At 38.2% G+C, this 23,931-nt stretch overlaps 1 protein-coding gene across 5 annotated transcripts; it reads left to right on the top strand.

The window, feature by feature from the left end:
* The first annotated feature begins 3,026 nt into the window (after nt 1–3,026).
* On the top strand, nt 3,027–22,127 carry MCCC1 (methylcrotonyl-CoA carboxylase subunit 1). 5 transcript variants are annotated; one of them, XR_008438649.1, is made up of 21 exons: nt 3,027–3,100; nt 4,173–4,219; nt 5,202–5,341; nt 5,750–5,845; nt 6,000–6,121; nt 7,059–7,206; nt 7,992–8,113; nt 9,232–9,343; nt 9,655–9,736; nt 10,518–10,645; nt 11,563–11,746; nt 12,268–12,377; nt 13,669–13,885; nt 14,578–14,664; nt 15,234–15,283; nt 17,410–17,547; nt 17,895–18,002; nt 18,985–19,056; nt 20,564–20,695; nt 20,902–20,976; nt 21,787–22,127. XR_008438649.1 is itself a non-coding variant. In XM_053986458.1 (20 exons), the coding sequence occupies exons 1-19, from the start codon at nt 3,045–3,047 to the stop codon at nt 20,681–20,683; spliced, it is 2,139 nt and encodes a 712-aa protein (XP_053842433.1). In that variant the 5' UTR covers nt 3,027–3,044; the 3' UTR covers nt 20,684–20,695; nt 21,787–22,127. The 5 variants fall into 5 exon arrangements, 4 of the variants coding, with proteins under 4 accessions (XP_053842433.1, XP_053842432.1, XP_053842435.1 ...); XM_053986458.1 differs by lacking the exon at nt 20,902–20,976; XM_053986457.1 differs by having other exon boundaries at nt 20,902–22,127.
* The last annotated feature ends 1,804 nt before the right edge of the window (nt 22,128–23,931 follow it).

Raw genomic sequence — 23,931 nt, 5'->3', positions numbered from 1 at the left:
CGAGTGTGCAATGATTTTATCTCTGAAATGGCTGAGTGTGTCTCACATGTTGTGCTCTTCACGAAGCAAAGGTTGTTAGATGGACTGCAGGAAAGCAGAAGACGTGGTAAAGATGGGGGAGAAAAAACAATCTCTCTGCTGCCAGCAGCTGATTGAGGAACTTGGCTGTTGGAGAAGTGCCAGTGAGGGCAGCACTGAGGCTGTACCTTCCCTCAGGGATAAAATACCAGAATTATGCTTCACTTCATTTCTGGTGTCAGGGTGTATCCCTAGATGATGGATAATTTAATGTCACAAGGTAAAAACTTTGCAAGCCCCTTGATTTGTCCTTCAGAAGAAAAGCAGGGCTGCCTGGAGAGCAGGGGCAGTTTGCTCTGCCCTTTGGCACTTGCTTGGCCTAGTACAATGTTAAATTTTGTGCCAGCTTGCACCTATTTAGTGGCAAGATTCCTTACTTCTTTACGTTTTAAAAGCTGGGCTGGTAAATACTCGTGTATGTGAAGTAGGCCCTCAAAGGCTGCTGGTGTTTCAAAATTCTTTCTTGACAAGGTTTAGTGGCATACGGAGGAAAAGTCAAATATTTTACTTAAAGGCAAAAAGTCCCCATCTGTGAGTCACACCCTGGACTGTCCCAGAGGCACAAAGGTTTGGAATTCATTGAAGAAACATTTGCATCAGAATATTTAGAAGAAAAAAGGAGGTGTATTTTTTAAGCATCAATTTGAGCAAAATAACAAGTGTGAAAAGAGAAAGATTTCTGTGGAGTTAACCCTTTGTGACTAAGGTGACAAGACTTGGACACTGCTTTTTTCCTCACATTCAGGGCTGTGGCCATTGCATGGCAACAAAGCAGGGGAACATGGGTCTGGAGTTTATTTGCCACAGCAACATAACACTGCTGGGCTTTCATCAGCATCTGGGCTTTCCTAGATAGCCACAAAAATGTCACAAAACATATGTTTCTCTTTTTCAGTGAGTCTTACTGCCTATGGAATTGGTAGATCCCGAGTAGTTTATTAAATTATAAACTAACTGACCCAGATTCTTACTTAGCTTTTTCTTCACAATTTTAGATAGGAGCAGGTGTATTTCCAACATGCAAAAACAAAATAAATGGCTCTTGGGAAAAAGGAAGGTGCTCAGTCTGAGTCAGGATATCTGTGTTTATTACAGACACAGATCTTGGTTCTGAACCTCAGTTTTACTGAGGGTTTCCCATATCAAAAAATGTTTGAAGACTATGAATCATGAGCCCAGACAATGATTAACCTCATTTTACCAAGGAATGGCTTTTTTGTCATCAGGTCAAGGAAAATGAATTAATATTTCATATTACATTTTTCACAACCTGCTCATGGGAAAAATTGTTACGAGAAAACAACTCAAATTATTAATCAAAGCATCTTTCAAAATATGCCCAGCTTCCACAATAAAATTAAAAAAAGAAGTTGCCAGCCCAATCTATCCACTACATTGGTAGGTTCACCTGAGTGCTTCTGACTATGGAAGTGCACATCAAACATATTACTGGTGTCACTGAGGAAATTATTATTTCTGCATTTAAGCTTTATTACACTGTACTTTCAAACATCTGTGTGTATAGTTTGGTGATCCCTCTTAACTTTGCAAGCCCTAAAAACCCTGCTGGCAGGATGCCTCCACCAAGAGCAGATTTGCAGTGTAAATGAGTTTGCCACTTCCATTAGTTCTATTGCTAAAAGCCTCCCCCACCACCTCTGATTTATGTACTATAAAATATCTGCATCTCTCCCCAGTGTGCAACAGTTAAACTACATAAAATGCTGCCATCTTGTGTTTAGAGACAAATTAAACACAACCGTTTAAAAATCTGGATTATGAAACGCAAAAGTAAGATCTACACTGTCAGCATCTTATGTTGAAGAAGATTGGAGTGTATGGATTACAGAAAAGTGGAAGCTTCACTTAATAATTTAGTTTTTAAAATCTTCTCCTTAGAGCAAGTGCTGATCCCTCTTGCAGTCAGGTGCAAGGGATGATTTCCCCAAGCTGATCTGGTGTCTGTTTAACCTACTTGAACCTTCCAGTCACTGGTGTGAGGGGTCACCATGGCAGAGTATAAACAGCAAGAGTGGAGCAAGCGGAGATTGCCTGCATAGTGAAGATGCTCTTCATGTAAGGAACTGTTAATGGAGAAAAACTTAAGACATTAAACACTGCCGCTATTGCAATTGATAGCTTGTGTGTTCCTGTTGTGAAAAAGCACGGCAGCTTTGCTCTTTGTAAACAACAACTGGAAATACTTATTTTGACTGTGCTGGGGCTGGGCAGGTTTAGCAAGGCCCCACACTGGCGTGGGCTGGGCCTTAAACTGACAGATACTGGGAAGAAATTCTTCCCTCTTCCCTCTGAGGGTGGTGAGGCCCTGGCACAGAGCAGCTGCGGATGCCCCATCCCTGGAAGTATCCAAGGCCAGGCTGGATGGGGTTGGCAGCAACCTGGGCTACTGGAAGGTGTCCCTGCTTAAGGGAGAGTAATGTAATGTGATGTGATGAGCTTTAAGCTCCCTTCCAACCCAGTTCTTTGGCTTTGTGACTTGCAAAGCTTCAAAGCCTGAAGGAGCGGAATGGATCCTGACGGCTTCCTGATCCCCCCGCTCGGTGACCTCCTCTGCTGCACGAGGCGGTTTGGATGCTGGATCTGGGAACGGTGTGTTACGTTACCCGAGGATGCCCACGCCCTTCCCAACAACCCTCACCTTTGTGTGTCGCTGTCCTATTACAACCCCGGATATCATTCCTGAAGGAGCACGCTCAGCTGAATCCGTGCACCCACAGGGCCGACACCCTTCAGCGACACGCACCGTTTCACATTTAAATGAAATTTATTCCCTCTGCCCTCTCAGCGGCGTTCCTCGGTGCCACCCAGCCCCGCCTCCGACAGCCACGTTCCCGGCTCTCCCGGAGCGGGCCCCGGCCGTGCCCGGCTCTCCTCCCCGTGACGCGCTCCCTCCGCCCGCTCCCTCCCCCTGAGGGCTTTCCCCGCTCCCGCCCGCGCTGCCCATCATGGCGCTGGCTGCGGCCGAGCGGGGCCGCGGCTGCCTCGGGGCGCTGCGCCGGCTGTGAGTGCGGGCCGGGGGAGGCCCGAGCGGCCCCGAGCGCGGGCAGGGGCGGCCGGGCCGGGGGCAGCCGTGGGTGCGGGCCGGGGGCGGCCTGAGGAGCCGGGGGGAGCTGCCCACAGCGAGCACGGAGCCCGCTGCCCGGGCAGGAGGGGAGAGGGCTCTGCGGGGCGTGAGGGGACACACAGGAAGGCCGGGCTGTTCTGTGGGAAGGAAGAGCAAGTAAACCCTCCCGGGCTTTGGGGAATGGATGTGGCAGCTCCGCGGGTCCCATGAAGCTGCCGCGGCCCCGGGGGTGGGTCCGCAGCCTGCGCACGGGGAGGGTGACCATGACAGCTGTGTGTTCAATGTTCAGGACATGCAGCAATTCCCCCTCGCGTTGTTACAGCCGAGCTCTAGTTGTGTGGTGTCGAGGATGTCCCGTGTCTTTTTGTCCGATAACGCTTAAAGAATGCTGGACCTGATCCAAAATTCCGGCGTTGTTTTACATACTAATTAAAACAGTTCCAGGAGTTTGCTTTCACAGCTCTGTCCAGTCACTCCACTGCCGTTATCTCATTAGTTAGCATTAATCATCTGACGTTTAACTTTCCGTTTCTAAAATTCTCCATAGCTCGCCCTTCCTCTTTCCCATTCTTTTCTCTTGCACCTTTGCTCTATAAGAGCAGCTCCTGTTGCCTTTTAAAGCGTTTTTATTTTATGGTTGCTTACATCTTCCTTCGCAGATACTTCATGAGTTAGCCTCTCTGTAATAAATAAATATGAGTTGTTGGCTGTTCTGTCTACCAAAAAGAGGGTTTTTTGCTTGTTTGTTTTAAGAAAACTCCTTGATTATTTCTGTTTCAATGCTACTGAAAAAGCACGGGGATAATTTGTATTGTGTCCAAGTGAAAGTACTTAGGGAGAGATCTGGTGAAGTTTGAGCAACTTCCCGTGTTGCACCTGAATATGTTCTGTGCCAATAGATGTATCAGAAGTTTCAATGCTGTCCTTCTCTCACCTGAAAATAAAATTAGCTCAGTTGCCACTTCTTCGTATGCGCTTGTAACACTTCTGTCCCTTTATAATTGCACAGGCAATGGAACCAAGTACGAATATTTGTGAAATGGGCTTCAACGATAGGTATGAAATTTCACTTCTTTAGCTACTAGCTTAAATTGCTGTGCACTGTGATGGTTTTAGAGTATTAGTTGCTGAAAGACTGCAGGGTTTTTTAATAAATATTCAGTATCTTCACAGTTTTTGAAAACAGGAACCTTTAGCTAACCTAACAGAAATAATCTTTAATGTTTATACAACATTTTATATAATTTTATTTATCATATTTATGTATTTGGAAATTAATGAAAACTTTTTATTTTTTGTGATGTTTTCCTCTGAGTCCTTTTCTGATACAAATGTTGCAAAGTCTTTGAGAATTGTTTTATAGGCATAATGGTATTTAAACAATATATGAAGGACAGCAAGATTATTTAAACGCACTCTGTGGTCATGTTATCTAAAAAATTATGTTTGAGAATTCAGAGATCTATTTTCATTTTATTGTTTAGTTTTAAGCTATTTAGTTCTCACTAAGAAGTCTCTGTCAGTGCTGGCCTTATACTTCTATCAAGTTGTGGCAGCTGTCATGACAGTTTGTAAGTCACTGATTAAAAAAACCAAAACAACAAAAGTTGATACTAGTTATTTCTTTGTCACTGTGTATCAAGGGGGAACAGTGCTCTTCATATGTGAATCACTTCTGCTGTGAGGGATACCACACAGCTTTGGTTTTTTCCTAGTTAGTCCAGAAGGTACACAGCACAACTATAAGCATCAGCTGTTATGTAGAAGTGGGATTTTTTTTTTTTAGGGTTAGGATAGATTTCTTGAATTCTAAAAAAGAAAAAAAAAATGGCTTAAGCATACTTCTGCATAAGGACTGTGAGTTAAAAATTCGAAGAGCAGCTTGGAAATGCTTTTGGGTGAAGCATGCTTTTTTCATTATTGAAGAAATGCATAAACTTTATAAATAATGTAAAAGAAACCAGAATTTTAAAGTTGCTTTTTTTCCAGGGATGTTTTTGTGGCTTGGTTGCTTACTGTGCTTCATCCTTTCAAACAGGAGGTCACAGCATAGGGAAGATCCTTATTGCAAACCGAGGAGAAATCGCCTGCAGGGTGATGCGAACAGCCAAGAAAATGGGGGTGAAGTCTGTGGCAGTTTATAGTGAAGCAGACAGGAATTCCATGCATGTTGCAATGGTGAAGTATATTCATTAAATTTAGCTGATGTTCATTTGTAACAGTATTTTTCATTGATAAGTTCCATGGGTAAAGCAGATTTGGGTGCTGATGCAAAGTTGATTTTCACTTCTGTAGACCTACTGCCAAGTTTTCCTTGGATGGGTGGAAAGTTTGCCTGGTCTCTGTCTCAACACCTGACAGTTTTACAGGAAGTGCATTCAAGTTTGGTTCTCTGACTCTGGACAGCTGGGGGTTAGAGAATGGACTGTGATTTTGGGGAAGAAATCAGAATTTGTTCCACCCAGTTGAGCCTCTCCAGGAGGAAAGGCAGCGATTTAAACTGCAGTCTGATAAGTGATATAATTAGCTCAGAAACTAATTTAAATTTGCTAGTAAACAGTATTGTGTGTATTTTTTGTAAAACAGGCAGATGAAGCATATTGCATTGGTCCACCACCCTCACAGCAGAGTTACTTGGCCATGGAGAAAATACTGCAGGTGGCCAAGATCTCAGCAGCACAGGTAAGGAGATCAGGGCCTTACATTTTCTGTTACTTCCATTTCTTTAGTTCTTTATTTTTGCTCATCTTGCTTTTCCTTAATGATCTATGAAATTTCTGAGTTTTCTAAGGTAAAGTGATACAAAAAACAGGCTGGTAACATTTTTCTGTTTTAGGCTATTCATCCGGGTTATGGTTTCCTCTCAGAAAACACAGAGTTTGCAGAGCTGTGTAAGCAGCAGGGAATCATCTTCATAGGTCCTCCTTCATCTGCTATCAGAGATATGGGTATTAAAAGGTATCTATTTCTGATTTGTTACTTGGTTATGCAGTTCACAGCTTGGCAAAGCTGATTTTGTTAACAAATGACCAGTTGCTCTGTAAATGTTTTATTCTGTCAATTTGCATTGTATTTTTACAGTTTTATTCAAAGGAATAAACTCCAGGTTTATAGATTTGTTTAGAGATATAAATGGTCAAGATTGTTCAGTTATTGGGATTTTAGTAATTAAATAAGTAATGATTCTACTTTTCCAGAATTGAAGAATTTCAGTGTAATACAGGTAAAGGTTCAGCAGTCAGATTGGATAGGTCAAGAGAGCAGTGGAAAAGTATCACAAATCATCAGGGTTATTGTGGCTCATGTAAAATTATAAGTTTAGTTCATCACGGAAGATCTTAGTTACTTAGATCAAAGAAAGACTTTTAAGGTATGAAGTATAAATTAAGAATATGGAAATGAAGTTATTACTGACACTGGAACTGTATAATAGTAGTTAGAGAGAATTAACTTTATCACCTCATAATGTGAGAGTAAATTGCCTCAGTAATTTAATGAGCTTTGCATGCATTTTGGAAATTAGAGTTGTTATGCTTGAGTGTTTTATGTGTGGTGTGAATGTAGCCTGCGTAATGAAAAGTTTTGCCTTTGTACAACTTTAAATGTTGCAGGATACAGTTTTAATTTGAAAATGTTAGATTTTGGCATCTATAATGTGGAAAAAACAGTTAAACTAAAGTGTAACCCTGCTAGGAGAAACAAAAATATTTGTTTGAAGCGTGTGCTGAATTACAGTCCAATGCTGTGTACCTCACCTATGCAAGTAGTCCTGTTGAGGTCTATTATGGAACTGTTTTTGTGGAAAGAATTAACATTGGGAACATTAGACAGGTTGGAGCTTAAAGTAAGAAAAACATATTTTTATCATTCTAAATATAAAACTGTTCTGTCAAAGCACTTCCAAAGCTATAATGTCTGCTGCTGGCGTTCCTGTTGTTGAAGGTTATCATGGAGAAGATCAGTCTGATGAGTGTCTAAAGGAACATGCCAGGAGAATTGGATACCCAGTAATGATTAAAGCTGTCCGTGGGGGTGGAGGGAAGGTAAGGAACTCATCTGTTCATCATGTGCTGTAAAGTTACCATGGCTCAGGATCTGTAACTCAATTTTCTAAAAGAAAACAAAAACTGGAAAAGTACTTCGTGATAAAATTTATTAATAGTCAATCTAGCACTATGAAATCTCATTGCCCTTTGATATGCAGAAGATAAGTAGCTGGAACAAACTGGAAGAGTTTTGTTTATTTCAAAAAATCTCCAGTAATTCACATAAGCAGAAAAGTTGTGCTATGGATTTGTGCAAAATGAGATTACTTTAAATTGTTACTCTGTGATAGCTTTGGTGACTTCTTTTGCTAACAGTTTTAAATGCTGCATAAACAATGATTAGAAACACCATTTTGTGTCTAGATACTTTTTAATGAGTGGTGAACTCCCAGTCTGAATCAGATTTTGCTCTGAAATAAATGTCTCTAAAAATTACATATAGAAAATTTTAGTTATTTCCAAAATAGCTAGATTTATTTTGTGAAAAATAAATTTTTCCCTGCCAACCTTGGAAAATTTCTTTAATATTTGAGGACAAAATCGAATTTTGTGCTCACTCATATCAATGGAATGATAATACCTATTTTTTACACTTCTTATGGCACTTTCAGTGGGACTTCATAGAATTTTCTTACTGGAAGCTGGTATTCAATTCTGCTAAAGTTTATGAAATAAAGGAAAACTTATTTTTAAGCTTATTTCTCACTCTGTGTGTGCAACAAGGATTTTTATCGTGTGCTATATTTTTAGATATTTAGATAAGCTTTTTTCCTGTATTTTAGGGCATGAGGATTGCTCATTCAGAAAAGGAGTTTCTGGACCAACTAGAATCAGCAAGGAGAGAAGCAAAGAAGTCTTTTAATGATGATGCAATGCTGATTGAGAAATTTGTAGATAATCCAAGGTGAGAGATAGATGTTTCAATATAAACACTGTAATATTTATTCTACTTAAATAAACATAAATAGCTTAGTTTAGTTAAATAAACATAACTAGCTTAGTTGTAGGATTAAAATTGGTTTCGTATCTCTGATTTGCGCTATGAAAGTTGTTAATTTGGTCAAAATTGTTTATAATTTATTGAATTTCCTGTAGTGGCTTTGTTTTGAATGGCAGGAATTAAAATGCTACTGCTTGGGAGATGTGGCAATGAGATTTCTAAAAATGATTTACATCTAGGAAAAAAATCACTCTATGATATTTAAACTATAGACCTTAGTCAAGCTGTGATGGTGTTTCTGCTGCCTTCAGGTGTCCTAAACCAGTTATTTAATCTTCCTCTACTTTGATATTTCAAACAGAAGTGAAAGTCTTTAGCTCATGCTTGGCCTGTGAAACTGAACCAATTTATTTTTTATAAAGAACATCTCACAGAGGTCTGTTTGACACTCTTGTACTTTACATCTGTTCTTCCTTGAAGCATCACTATAGGGAAAGCATTTATTCCAAAGAAATTGAGGGTCTGCTTATGCTGTCAGGTGGACATGAGAAAAAACTTATTGCTGGGAAATTTCTTGTGCCAGGATCAGGGGATTGTCACAATGGTGATGTATTTTTATTAGTTTTATGCATGGAATAAACTTTTGCCACCCAATAGTTATCCTCTGAAATGTTGTTTGGAAGTGAGCAATGTTATTCCTGAGCCAGAACTGCTATTGTCTCTTGTGAAGTGCTGCACAGTAAATTATGAGGGAAATAATCATTATCAAATTAATAGTGAAGTGGTTTTCCTTTTATTATAATAACTAAGAAAGAGTTATTCAGCCTTCAGATATGTGTCTTGCTTATCCTACGATCTATGAGATTTCACTGCAGTAGTTGGTATTAGGAATCCTCTTTCATTCAGAAGATTGAGTATGTCTAAAACAGTAAAATCTTGCATAATAGCAGCCTCACTTCCACATTTTTGGCATTTATTTAAGGGCAGACACTTAAACTTGTAAGAAATCCTAGTGATATGTAGAAGTTTGAAGTCTGTTTGGAGCATTAAAATACATTAAAACATTTATTTTTATGGAACAGGCATGTTGAAGTCCAGGTATTTGGTGACCAGCATGGCAATGCAGTGTATTTGTTTGAAAGAGACTGCAGTGTACAAAGGAGGCATCAGAAAATCATTGAAGAGGCACCAGGGGTGAGCAGAAAATTGTTAATATTTTTTATGAACTGTCATGTTTTTATAGTAATTGCTATCCCCTACTGAGAGTATGTGGGTAATAATTTATTTGTAATTCTCAGACCTGTTTTAGTTTTGCTGCAGAAGATGTTCTAATTGGAAGAAAAAACCTACATGCTTTAGGAAAATGATTCTCAAAGAAAAATTATGTAGATTTCAAGTATAACACAGATCAGGGTTTCACTACAGTTGTTAAATACTGTTAAATATTCATGCATACCAGGTTTAATATCAGCAATAGTTTGTAATATTATTATTGTTATTTACAGCCAGGAATTAGTCCAGAGGTTCGAAGGAGACTTGGAGAAGCTGCTGTCAAAGCAGCTAAAGCAGTGAATTACGTGGGAGCAGGTAGGTCTGGGGAGGTGCAGCTTTTAACTTAATGAGACTTTAAGTCTCAAGCAAATGGCATCTGGTTGTTTTTGAATATGACACACATCCCTCAAATTTTTGAGGTTTAAGCAAGTAATCATGTAGTTAATTCTGATATAATTACAGATGTAAATTAACATACCTGAGCTCAAGACTATTGGCAGCTGAAGGATAGAAAGAAAAAATTTCAGGGCAGATAATTTGATCAAGTCAACTGTTGTTGGAAAGTGAGCATTATGAATTGGTAAGTTTGAGCTGAGCAAGGGGAAAATAATTTTAGCATACAAAGGGTAATAATTTATATGCAAACAGTAGTCTTTAAAAGAAAATCACAACTCACTTTAAAGTCCACACCATTTCCCATGTGAAAAATAATCTCCTGAAGTTATTTGTAACTTTGTTTTCTCATTGCTTTCTTTGTATATTTATTTTTTAAAAATTACATACCCTGTGAATATTCGGGATACTTTCGAAGAGTCTTGATGCACTTTTTAAAGTGCTAATGAAATGCAGCTCTTACTGTAGAGAATGGCTACTAAACAAAGGTTATCTAAATATACAAGGAAACAGCCCTTCTGTTTTCAGATCTCAATTTTGTGACCCTTTTAGATTATTTGTATAGAATTTAATGAAATTCAGAATGTCTGATTTAGAAATAGTAGTCTTGGCATAGTTGAGTTAAGTGTCTTGGATGTCTTTTCCATAAATGGGGACACCTAAGCTGCTCTTAGGTGAAGTGTCCTTTTGTTAAATACTTCAGGAACAGTCGAATTTATTATGGACTCCCAACATAATTTTTATTTCATGGAGATGAATACCAGGCTGCAAGTAGAGCACCCAGTTACAGAGATGATCACTGGAACAGACTTGGTGGAATGGCAGCTCAGGGTGAGTGTTAATTGATTTTATGTGTAGAGCTCCTCCTGAGTGCTGTGTGACACTGCCTGTGAGAGGCTAGATGGGTTTCCAGATCCTCATCTCCTGCTCAGCTGTCAGGGTAGAGTTTCCTTTGCTCCACAGGAACATCTCATATTGCTCTATTGGATGTAGAGCATTGTGTAGGTGCTCTGAATTTCAACCAGGCCTCTCCCAGCTATGTAGACAGAAAACTTTTTTAAAGTGTATTTGGAGGCATTGCAGACAATGTGGGAAGTGGGAGGGAGTGGGGTCCTGATCTTTCCCTTGCTATGCTGAAAAGTTTCTAAAATTCTAATTGAAATTCTGTGGCCCAAAAATCATTCTTGCATTAGGCTGTAGGAGGAAAAAATCTTCACACAAACCTATGTCTGAGTATTATACCAGTATAGTCACATTCTAAAACAGATGTACAGTGGGGTGGACTGGAGCAGTGGATTTCCTCACACACCCAATTTGCAGAGATGATTCACACGTTTGAGTGATCACAGGAAGTTTTGGGTATTAGGTGAACTTGAAATAAACCCCAATTCTGTTTGCATAAATCCAAAAGTGAGGACAGCAGCTTAAGTAGTGTGAGATTAAGGGTGGGGAAGTGTAATCAGAAAGAAAATTAAAATGGCAATGCTGATGCAAAAAGAAGGAACATTTGTCTTTCTTATCTCAGCATGGAAATTGAGAATTGAATCCTGAGAGCAGGGATCAAACAACACTGGAAGAAAGAGAGGGAGAAGGTGGACAGGTTCAGTGGTCTTGGCACTGTTTGACTCCTTGTGCTTTTTAAAATGTGCTTCCTAGTTGTTCATATTCAGAAGAAATATATTAATATTTAATTTATCAGCATTCCAGAATATTGATCCTGCATTAAAGAAAAAACCTATTGTTTTCAGGTTGCAGCAGGAGAGAAGATTCCTCTAATGCAGGAAGAGATCCTGCTCCAGGGCCATGCATTTGAAGCTAGAATATATGCTGAAGACCCTAATAATAACTTTATGCCAGGAGCTGGGCCACTGTTGCACTTATCCACCCCCCCAGCAGATCGTTTCACCAGGATAGAGACTGGAGTCAGGCAAGGTAAAACTGAAGGCAGTGATGGAAGAAGAAATAATTAAAATCAAGAATTTATTTTTGTAAGCATTTCCCTCTTTGGCCTAAGTAAGTTTGTCTAAAAGAGTGTTATTATAAAGACAAATCCCTACAGAATTATTCTTATAATTTTCCATGTACTTTAGGTCAATCACTGAATATTTTATTTACCTCTTCTTTACCTGTACCCAAATTAATGTCCACTGGATCATGGTCGTGATATTCTCCTCACTATTTAGCAATCCTGCATTCTGATTGCAACAAAGAAAATGGAATTTGAGTAATGTTACCTCTACAAACATTTATAAAAAGTCTGTGCTGAAATTGTCCTTAAAATTGAAATACCAGGTCACATAATCATGTCCTTAAACAACTTTAATCTTGAGAGAAATGTGGCCATGAACTGTGCCTGAGTTGGATGCCATGTGGTGTCCAGTACTTTGCATTACCAACTTTCATAAATACTTGGTTGCATGTTACAGCGTCTTTGTTCAATTGCCCCATTTCAGGTGATGAGGTTTCTGTGCATTATGACCCCATGATTGCAAAGCTGGTTGTTTGGGCTGAGGACCGACAGGCAGCTCTCAGAAAGCTGCGCTACAGTTTGCACCAGTACAATGTAAGTGGGAGGAACCCAGTGTGATACCACAGCTTGAGCCATCAAAGTATGCAGAAAATACTGCAGGAAAACAAAAGTGGATTCCAAAAGGCAGCCTGCCTTGCTACTTCATTAGTTGTTTGCAGAAGTTGTATTTTTTCCTGATTTGCAAACTGTTTTCATTGGTGGAGTGAGTAAAAATAAGTGTGAAGCGCAGTTTTACACATAGATTTTTAAGTTTGTGGTATCTTCAGTTTGAATGTCCACCTGGGACTTTTTAGAAGGGTCAGGCTAAACAACATTTTCAACTGTTGTGTGAGCTTTCTCAGACTTAAAGGGTTTTCTTATGTGGAACTTGTGTCAGACAATGTTTGCTTGTAATTTTTAATTTATAAAAAGAACTAAGTTTTTAGACTATACATGTGGTAAAGAAATACGCTGTCAGTTCTTTTAAAGAAACATTCTGTTTTTCCCCTATGAAAACTACAGGTATTATAACTGTTTTCAAAAGTGGAATTCAGAAGGTTTGGCTTGAGGTGAGACTGAATATTACTTGTGCAGAACTCTAATTTACACTTTTAAATCAACAACATGAATGTCACGTTCATGTGACTGAGGTAGTGAAAATGTTGGGCCCCTTATTGTCTTAGCTAAAAATGAAATATACTGCAAGAGAAAGAGAGAAAAGAATTTTCTTGCTTCTTCCAGAATTTTCTTAGCAGTTCTGTCAGTAAATGTTGACAGCATAACATAGTTACCAGTTTCACTGAATTCTCTAAAATAATTATGTTGTTTCATTAGGTATTTCACACTACAGGAAATGGATAGTATCTAGTAAACTTATAGAAGTCCCTGTTCCTTTTTACTATTAAAATACTATATACCATTTTACTATTGAAAGACTTTTTACTATTAAAAGACTACTTTTTTTACTTTTAAAAGATCAAATATGGGATACTGAAACTATTGTAACTCATTTTTAATAAGAAGCACTTGTCAAGTTAGGAATGTTCTTTTAAATACTCAGAGCACAATTTTCCAAAAATAGGGTTTTTCTGAAATTACCTCCTGTTACTGTTTCTGGGAAACTTTGCTCAACTTCACAGTGGACAAAGGCAACATTTAGAAAACAGAGTGCTTTTGAGAAAGCAGTTTTTGAGTTTTGTTTTGTTTTTTTGACTTTTTATAGTCAATGGTTTAATTGATAATAAAACAGACCAGTTGAATGAATTACATTTTGTTGATAAACTTTGTGAGCAGAAAGCTGTGTATTCATAACTCAGTTTGACAATATGCTTCTGTTTCTTTACAGATTGTAGGACTAAGCACTAATATTGATTTCTTACTGAGCCTGTCAGGACACCCACAGTTTGAGGCTGGAAATGTGCACACTAATTTCATTCCTCAACACCATGATGAACTATTTCCAGCCAAAAAGGCAACTCCACATGAAGTTATGTGTCAGGCAGCTCTAGGGCTCATACTGAAAGAGAAGATGCTAACAGATGCTTTCAGAGATCAGTCAGATGGTAAGGATCATTGTTTTGTATTATTTTATGAGTTCATGTGCAGGTACTTAATTTGGATGTTCTTTCTTTGCCCTACTTTGTGCCTGCTCAGGGTTCTGTGTTCTGGCATCTCCCAGATGTTTACACACAGGGCAGACTATATCTTTTGTTAAGGATCAGATATGGAATGTGTCACCACTGTGATGTCCAGAGCACTTCCCAAAGCCCTTCAGACAGGCACTGTCTGAAAGATCTTGGGATTCATGGTCAGTGACACTGTGAGCTCTGTGCACAAGCAGTGACCTTCTGCCTCTGTTATTCCTACAGTTGGCCAAGGTCTTCAGACAAAATTACCTCTGCTCTGAATGGGAGAGGCAGTAGGGTGTAATGGAACCTTCACCTAAGGGTTAATCAGGACCTGCTGTGGTGTAGTTGAATTCTGATGTTTAAGGATGTGTTCATGGAAAACAGCCAGTGCCCTTCTTGGGGTCATGTTTTCTGTAGGTCACACAGCATCAATTTATTCAGTGTTGGGGATCAAGGAATTGTCACTCTCTGTAACTAGAGTAGTTCTCCAGTCTTTTCTGTGCAATATAAATACATAAATATGAAGGTAGTAGCAGTAGGACAATGATTTTAAGGCCTAAGTTCTAAGTGTTGTGTTTTGCTGAAGTAGAATGAAAAATAACATATTTGTGTATCTTGTGTTTTAGATAAATTCTCACCATTTGCATCCAGCACTGGTAGAAGAATAAATATATGTTACACTAGAAAACTGTCTCTGCTGGATGGGGAAAACAGTAAGTTGTTAAAAAAGTGTGTGGATGGAAGGGAGGTACTTGATGGATGAAGTTATTTTAACTGATGCTTGAAAATTCGGGCTAAGAAACTGCACAGAAGCAGTATGAGTTTTATGCAGTGTAAGCTGGGAATTCACAAAATTGCATGTTTAATCCACACTGTTGGATCCTGAGGACATGTAAACCAAATTGAAATGACTGCTAATTAATGTTCATAATTTAAATGAATGAGATTGAGATTTTAAAAAAAGCAGAGTGCCATTTACTTTTTTTGAACTTCTTTTTGGTGTGAAAGGAGTACTTTTTCCCCTCACAAACTTGTTTTCTGTCTAGATAATATAGATTTTAGATAGATGATTTCAAGTGTTCATCTTTTGAAAGAAAAGTTGTCTGGAATTCAGTATGAATTCTACAGTGTGTAGTAAACTAATCTGAAAATACTTATCTTAGTGTTGGTACGCCTCATTTTTTATCAAGAAAGCCTTGATACAGTTTATAGATACAGTTATCATTCTCTAGATACTCCAATTAAATCTACTCACACATACATATTTTGTTTTATTGAACAGTTGTGGATGTAGCTGTAACTTACAATCAAGATGGGTCATACAAAATGCAGGTACAAGTACATTTTTTTCAGATACTTCATTAGATAAAAGAATCCATTTCTTGTAGCTTTCTGTTAATTGTTACTAAACTTGCTTGGCGATTACAGATGCAGGATTCTGTTTTTAGTTTGCTTGTATCCATTGCTATATACTGTTACTTTGACCTGAAATTATCTGTGCTAGATGCTGGATTGGCATGGAAGAGCTATTAAAATGTTTCTGACAAGGCTAAGAAAAGTGTTTGTATTTTCAGTATTTAAAGGTCTTACTCTTTATTTTCCTTGTTAGATTTGTCTGTTTAAAAAATGGGAAGTTAGATTTAAATCTGCATTTAAAAAGACTTTTTTTCCACAGGACTCCTGCTCTATTCTGTGCATGAGAATGGATCTCCTGTGGGATAAATAAAAGCTTTCTAGAGCATTATGTGCAAGATAACATTTTATTTTGAAGATGGAAATTGGAGAGTGATTACCAAATGAGCTGAGGAATCTTCTGGTTAGATAATTGAATGATACCCCCTAGAATTGGCTTCCTTGTCCATGCTATAGAGCTCCTATAGTAAACAGCTCAAGATGCCTTAGTTGTAGATAATTTTATGTGTGCAGATGTGAGAGTCTCCAGTTGTTGGCTTAATGGGGTTGTGTTTTGCTGGGTGTTCAATATTCCTTCTGGCATCCCCTGTAGTTGAATGTCTTATTCTCTCAGATTTGGCACCCAGAATAGATGAATACTCAAGAATGCAGTCTCTATTTCTTGTTTTAATAGTTAGAATAGGGCAATTAAGAGAATAAGTATTTATTAACTGCTTAGACTGTATAGAGATGCGTGTACTAGAAAAATAGGATAAAATGATTGTGCTTTCAAGGGTTTATAATGATAACTCAAACCTTCACTTCTACTGATATGAAGGCTGAGATAACCCACATCCCTCCTGTAATACCTGGGTTATTTTGAGTGTATTGATTATCTGTGTAATGTCTGACAGCTTTTACATCTGAGCCTTATCTCAGAAGTTACATTAGCAATGATGAGAAGAGGCTAGAAGGGGTGTAGGGACCAGTTGTGGAGGGAAGTGTAACTGGGGAGAATGTAGACTTCTGGGGACAGAAGGAAGAATGGGGGTTGACATGGAAATGGAGAGCAGCTGGAGATAAGAGATGTGAAGACACAACTGGGGGCTAATTATGAGGAGGACAGTGCCTCTGGAGTGTTACAGAACCTGTCCTGAGGCAAAGCCACCAGAGCAGGTGGCTGGGCCTAGAACTGGCAGGCACTCAGTGCTCAAGCAAACGATTCTCTGCTCAGGGATCAGTGTCAGATCAACAGCATCATTTCAGTGCATGTTTTCAGTGGAAGAATAATTTGCAACTATGTAAATGAAGATTTGACTTTTATTTCTACCTGTACAATTCTGAAAGACCAGCAAGTCTCTGATTCTGTGCTCAGTGATGTCAGATTTGGAAATAAACTTATAAGTAAAATGTAATGTATTTACCTTTGTGTTCTTACAGTCTTTGTGTGCTGCAGTTGTAGTACAGGTGCAGCTTCCACTGAAGGAAAGGGTGGGATGGGATGAAGAGTACTCATTAAAAAATTACCTTTTTTGTTTTCTTTAGCAGTTTTGATGTGTCATTGGCACTGTTTCCATTACTGCTTTATTCCTTTGTAGGTTTACTGAATATGTTGTAGTTCTTGTCCTGCAAGCTTCCAAGACAGAGGAAGTCACCTCTCTTTTAGAAAACATTGTGGAATATGTCAGCTGAATACTATGAATTCCTCAGTTTGAAGAAATTCAAAATGCTAGGACAAATTAAAAATACTGGATTTTAATAGCATCACTAAACTGAATATTCTGGGGGGGGGGGGGGGTGTTTTTCTTGAGAAATAGTATATCTGTGTTTAAGATAAAAATTGTCCTGAGTGAATATATTAGATAATTTGCTGAGCTGTTTTTATTGGATACAGAACAGTCTCTTAACTGAAAAATAAAGGACACATAAGGTTTAAAAATAAGTTTTTTTTGAAGTTCCAGTGTTGTCTATGCAGAATCACAGGTTATGAGGGTAGAAATAGAATCTTTTTATTTATTGCTCATGAAGGGTTAACCTTTGTCCTTATAAATGCATTTAACTTTCAGATTCAAGATAAAGAGTTCCTGATTTCTGGAGAGATCTTGAAAGAAGGTGATTCCCTTTACTTGAGGTCTTCAGTAAATGGAACAGTGTCTAAGTCCAAGTTGGTCATTTTGGACAACACCATTTATCTGTTCTTCCCGGTAACATTCCTTTCTTTATTATAATAAATTTAAAATTTTGGAATTTTAGCCATATAAATAAACAATATAAATTGCAATAGAATGTGAAAGAGAGCAACAATTTCAGTTTCTTACTTTGACCTATCAAGTTTTGATACTTGTTGGATTGTTGTTCTAATTAGAAATTCATCGCTTGTGGTGAGTTAGAAAAGGAATTACTTTTAGAAGGTTAAAATACAGTTGGTGAGTCAGGTTTGGAAATGACTGCTTTGCCTAAGGCTGGATCTGTTCTTTCCCTCTGTCAGCCCATCTACTGGTGCTATTATTTCATATTGTTAACTCACCTGTGCTGGATTTTCTTTTTGTAGGAAGGCAGTGCTCAGATTGGCCTCCCTGTGCCCAAATACTTGTCTGCAGTGAGTTCAGGGGCAGAGCAAAGTGGAGCTGTGGCACCAATGACAGGCACAGTAGAAAAGGTAATTATAACAACATGGGTGGGACCTGAATTCTCCAATGTATTCAATTTTTCTCTGCCAGAAATAGTGCTTCTGCACTGCCAGGAAAGAACTGGGGCCAGAAATGTCAGTGCTGTGTGACTTCTGACTGGAAAAAGCTTTGTTTACTCTGAGTTTGCAGCAGCCACCCATGGCTTTTTAAAGCTTCCATTCTTTCTTTAGAGCTCTGGAAGGTCTGAACTAATGCTACTGCTTAACTAATTTTTTCTTCATCTTAATTACTTCCCAAGTCAAAGCTCCTTGAAGTGTTATGGGCTGTTTGATTCACTTCATCTAACAAAAGACTGAGATGCACTTGCAAAAGAAGAAATACTCAGAAATGCCTCTTTTGTTAAGCTGTGAATTGATTTAATTTTCTTTATCTCAGCAAGTCTTCTGCATTCTCTGTACAGTGACAAAGTTTCAACAGAAGGAGTTTTTCTAGAGAGTTTGGTGGTTGAAAGATTCAGCCACTAAAAAAAAGGCATGAAGGGTGGAGTACATGGAACAGGGATCTCTGACATCCTGAATGAACACTCCAAATCAGAGTAATTGTTGAAAAATGAGGTGGCTGCTGCCATCTTTCTGGATGTTCTTTTAAAGACTTCAGGGACTGGCTCCAGGAAGAGGTTCTGCACTTTTCTTAAAATAGAATTGCTGAAGCCCAGAAAGGGTAGACTATACATCATCTCTTCTAGTGTTTCTTCTTTGATAGGTAAATGGCTTCTGGTCATCCTGTCGTCTGGTACTGACCCTCTTTCTGTAGGCTCTGCCTTCCCTTGAGGAGATCTATCTGGAACTATTCCCTATCTAGAGAAGTCCCACACCAACAAAAATAAAGACTAATATGAGGCTGTTTTGCAAAACTTCACTCCTTCTGTGCATTGTGTTAGTCAAGATCCAGCTGATTTTGAATGGTACAGGCATAAATGATTTTTCCCCCCAATTTTCTCCTGAATTGCAGGTGTTTGTGAAGGCAGGGGATAAGGTTCAGATTGGAGACCCTCTAATGGTTATGATAGCTATGAAAATGGAGGTAAGTGGCATATAAAGGTTTTAATTATTGAGAAAATAAAAATCTGCTCAAAATGTAATAATTTTTGGTTGCATTATTGAAGTTCAGTGTAGAGTGCAGCTTGCAGATGTCAGTATCACTTCATCTGCTGTAACATCAATGTTGTGTCTGACTAGATTTCAGAGGATTAAATTTGCTGTTATTTTACTAACAAATGATGATTATATAATCCATGGTATTCTGCAGCTGTTTTGACGTGCATTTGGGTGGTGGTGTCAGGCCTTCTGTCCCCCCCTCTCCTTTGACTTTTCTGGCACAAAACTGTCTTGCTGTGTCTCTTGGCTCCTGGTTGTGACCCAGGCACATGGATGTCTGCAGTTACTTCAAGCAGAGTTTAATAATAATAATACAATTTACATAAAGTTTTATGAGGAGCACACTGAAGATTCTGTGTAGTTATCAGCACAGCATTCAGAGGACTGGCATTTTGGCCAGTTTACCTTGTCACAGTGCTTGGCTGTGGCTCAGATTGCTTGAATTATAGTTTCTATAGACTGAACAGCTTGGCTGTGGCTCAGATTGCTTGAATTATAGTTTCTGTAGCCTGAACTGGTTTGGTTTGACTATTAGTTTAAAATAAACCTCAGTTTGTGGCAGCAGAACTAACACTGTTGAGAAAATCTGCCTTCCTCTTGTTGTGTTCTTTTTTTAATTACACTCAAATTCTATTACATAAAACTGTGCATTAAAAAAAAAAGAATTTACACACAAACTTCTTTGCAGTTGGATGCTGACATTATCTGAGTTATTTTTAAAATGCTATTGAAATATAAAATGTAAAATTTAAAAAGCAAATTATTATTTAGAGATTCCTTAGATTTGAGGATTTAATATCTGATCTTCAATGTTTTTATGCTAGACTACCCCTATGTAGAAAACTACTAAGAGGCAAAGCTACAATATCAAACTAACCTGGTACAATGACAGGCAGACCAGTTGGGGGTTGGTGTGTTCCTTTCCTGTCATTAGTAGCTCCATTTGTATTTCATCTGCATTTTGCCAAATATCTGCCCACTAAAGACCCCTCCTGGCCAGAAAACAGAAATATCTTTAGTAAAGCTGCAGATTTCTCTTAAGGGAACAAATCTGCTCTCTGATTAACATTTTGGATTAATACTGTGTTATTTGTGTTTGGTATTTATTACAACAACAGAAAGTATTAGTGAGGTAAAATAAGTCAGCTGTTCATACTGATGATCATTCATATGATGATGATAATTCATATAAATGTATTATATAGCATTTTTCTCCCCAGTATACTTATCAAATATTCATGAGAAAATAAAACTTGAAAATGGACTAGGAATGTTTAAAAGAAGGTTTAAAATAAAACATGTCAGGGGAAGGAATTAAGGGTGTTCAATCCTAATTGCACCAAGCAGTAATGCTGGCATTTGCTGGAGAGAGAGGGAGGGGAGGGAAACCCCTTGAGTTGTCTGCTGTTCACTCTGGCTGTGTTTCTGTGCAGCACACCATAAGGGCTCCCAAGGCAGGAGTGATTAAAAAGGTCAATTTCCAAGAAGGTGCCCAGGCCAACAGGCATGCTCCACTCGTTGAATTCATGGATGAAGAGGCAGAGTCAAAATAAAATTCAATGAAGGTGCATTTTATTTTTTCTACTTTGCTGATTTTCTCCCGGAAGAAGATTTCTTCATATTTTCAGCAAACTGGTAGTGAATGGGGGATTGGTTTCCTCTGCATTTCCTGCATAGTTTGACTGTAAATTATGCTGACTTCACTGAAATTTGGGTATCACTATACTCTAATTTTATTTATAACTTGTGGACCTATGTGATTGTTGTCCAGTGATTTGCGTGAGGAAAGGACTGGAAGAAGATGTGAAACTCTGAAAGGTTCAGAGAGGTTAATAAGGACTATAAGGTACAGACAGGTTGGGTTCTTCTTATTCACAGCTGCCTTTTTCCCCTTAAATATGTGAGGATTGATTTGAAGGAAATCTAAAAGACTGTTTTTCTATTTTCTGACAAAATTCCTGTTTGTATCTTATGTTTCTGCCTTAATAGGGAATTCAGGATTGTTCTTAGCCCAGAATCTCTCTCAATCATTTCTGATGCATCTGTTTTTCCTGTTTACCTCAATGAGTTGTGGAAATTTGCATTTCAAAAATTATTTTAATATACCTCAAAATACGTGATGCAAACCATTTCTCAAATACATTTGCTACACTAATCAAAGTTAAAATGTAACTGCTTTCCAAAAATACCATTTGAACTTTAAACATTAAGTAGTAACATAGAAATATAAGCTTATTTAATACTTAGTGTGCCAAAATACAATACTGACTTCAAAATCTTCATTACTGTTACCATATTGTTCATGTCCTAATGTATTTCTTATTGGCTGGAATGAAGTACACCACAGTCTTTATAACATGAAACGTTACTAAGAATAATGGATTTTTTTTTTTTTTTGTATCTGCAGGGTTTCAGAAGGGAAAATTGGTAGGTTTTTGGATATGCAAAGAAAAAGAATTCTCAGACTAAGCATACTGATAATTTGCCATAATTTTAACTTATTTAACCAGCACCTTAGAGAAACAAGGGAAAGAAAAAAATGTTTTAATTGTTGCAAACTTCGAAAGTCTTTTCATTTTTCGGTTAATGTGAAGTTCTGTTACCATGTGAAGTTTTGATATGCTAATTTAATTAAATAATCTGTTTTCTGCTGCAGAAAGGAACAATCAGATGCTGCAGTGATCCCAAGCCTGTAGTTAAATCTGTGCAAATGGACCCTTACCTGAAATCTCATTTCTGAATCAATATACAGTATCATGGGGAATTCTCTGGTCTGCTTTTATAATTGTGCAGCCTTGTCTGCAATGCAGAAAAAAAGTGATGAAAAAGCAATGACTCTGGATGATCAGTGTATTAAAAACATATTTTAATACTTCATAATTTTCCTTCCAATCTTACGGTCACCTAGCAAATAATTAAATTCCAGTGATCATCTTGTAGAATATTGCCACTATTATTTGTATTTACTGCCAAATAAAAATCAAGCATAACTTGGAATGTTTGTTTTGATTTTTCTCCATTTTGTTCTTTCCCTGATTGCTTCTGTTCACGCATTGGATTAGAGGGTTTAAGCAGCTGTTTCTGTATCATCTGATGATGATGAGCACAATCTGCAGATGACATTTAGGAGGCAGTAATCCAGACACTCGTGATGGGTTTCACTGCAGGTAAGGTTAGGCACTTGTTTTATCCAGAATTGAATCCTTGCATAGGAACATGAGCTCAGCCCTGAAGAGACTCAGCATCTTGGCATTTATTTTTTTCTCTCTCTGTGACATGGCTGTTTCTAGACTGACTTTGCTGCACCGAGTCTGCACTGAATCTGTACCAAAACATTCAAACTCCCAGCAGGAGGTTCTCTGCCCGCTCATTCTGCACAGCTTGGCTGCACACAGCCAGTGCAGCAAAACACATTCCCTGGGAGCTGACAAAATGTCCTCCCTCCGGAGCCAGGGGAGACAACTAATCTCACCAGTGTTCATTTTCCCTCACTTCTCAAAAATTGGCTGTTAGGTTTTTATCTCTATAGGTTTCTACTGAGATAGATTTTTCAGATAAGTGGTGGTTTTGTTTATTTAAGAAAAATCTCTTACAGAAGTCACTGTCACATTTTCCATACTTGAAATGCTTTACTGCATTGTGATTTAATTGAACTTGGAGATGCTCAAAGAATTGTTAAAGGTAGATTGTTCCTATACCAGTATCTTAGTTAACAAAATATTAATGAATCTTCAGTTTATTACAAATAAATTTTTGTGTTATGAATGTAAATTGATAAGAGCCCTAGTAACATAGCTGTCACTTCTTGTCTCTAAAACACTTAATGACAGACTAAGAAAAAATTTTAATTTTTTTAAAATACAGTATTTTAGCATTTGGGCTAAAGGGGTAATCTCTGCTACTAATTTATTATCAATGTACCTTTTCAGATAGTGCTGTAGTTCTGAAACAACAGTCACAGATGTTACAGGAACAGTGAATCTGAACTGATTCTAGTTGTAATGATTTTTTCTTGCTGCCAGAGGAGAGAGGGGGCTGTGTCACGAGATATTTAATTCAGCCACAGTTGATGGTCTGCAGGAAAGAACAAAGACTTGGGCTCCTCTGAGACAGGGAGTGACACTGAGCACTGGTCAGCTTGGATCAGGAATGGCTCAGTCTGCCCAGCAGTGTGAAAGGTGCCAGAGGCCCTGTGTAAACTTCAGTTACCCCCTGAGGGAATCTCCATCTCTCCTGCACTCTCCAGCTGCTGCCAGTTCCTGTGGCTGATACCCAGGGAAGCTCTGTGGTGTGGAGCCTCAATCCATGCTGGAGTGGGAACCAGGAGAGCAGGACTGTGTTCTTATTTCAGCCACTGACCGTGACTTCAGACAAGTCACTTGGTAGATATTTGCCTATTTCCTCCTATTTAATGAGGCTGATGGCAATCAAAACACTGCAAAATTTGTGGACACACTGATTTAGAAATAATTTTCTCTGCTTGTTTGGAAATTTGTAATTTCAGATGTAGACTAATTCTACTTGTAAGGGGTTTTTTAAACCTTTTGTACATCAAATATCAATACCATAGTTACAAAGTTTCCAGTGTGTATTGTATTCTTTGTTGTAATGATTGTACCAGCTAGTTACCAGGAAATCTTAGCTTCAAGTCTTCATGCTGACTAAAAAATGAGTATTCAAGTGGGTTTTGGCAGGACCTTTAAAATTTAGCCAGTAGTAGGGAAAAAAAAAAAAAGTTCATTTGGGCACACAACTCTTTTATTAAAGTAACTTATTGTTATGTCCCTTGAAAGAGGTACCA

Source organism: Vidua macroura, chromosome 10 (genome assembly GCF_024509145.1).
Source record: "Vidua macroura isolate BioBank_ID:100142 chromosome 10, ASM2450914v1, whole genome shotgun sequence".
Lineage (NCBI taxonomy): Eukaryota > Metazoa > Chordata > Aves > Passeriformes > Viduidae > Vidua > Vidua macroura.
Note: the sequence above shows the minus strand (reverse complement) of the source record. Positions and strands in the feature narration are given on the sequence as shown.

What these genes read in the sequence shown, in the direction of transcription:
- MCCC1 (XM_053986458.1), top strand. Translation starts at nt 3,045, where the DNA reads ATGGCGCTGGCTGCGGCCGAGCGGGGCCGCGGCTGCCTCGGGGCGCTG. An exon ending in ACAGTTTGCACCAGTACAAT is followed by an intron (nt 12,378 to 13,668) that starts GTAAGTGGGAGG and finishes GTTTCTTTACAG; the next exon opens with ATTGTAGGACTAAGCACTAA. An exon ending in ATGGGTCATACAAAATGCAG is followed by an intron (nt 15,284 to 17,409) that starts GTACAAGTACAT and finishes TTTAACTTTCAG; the next exon opens with ATTCAAGATAAAGAGTTCCT.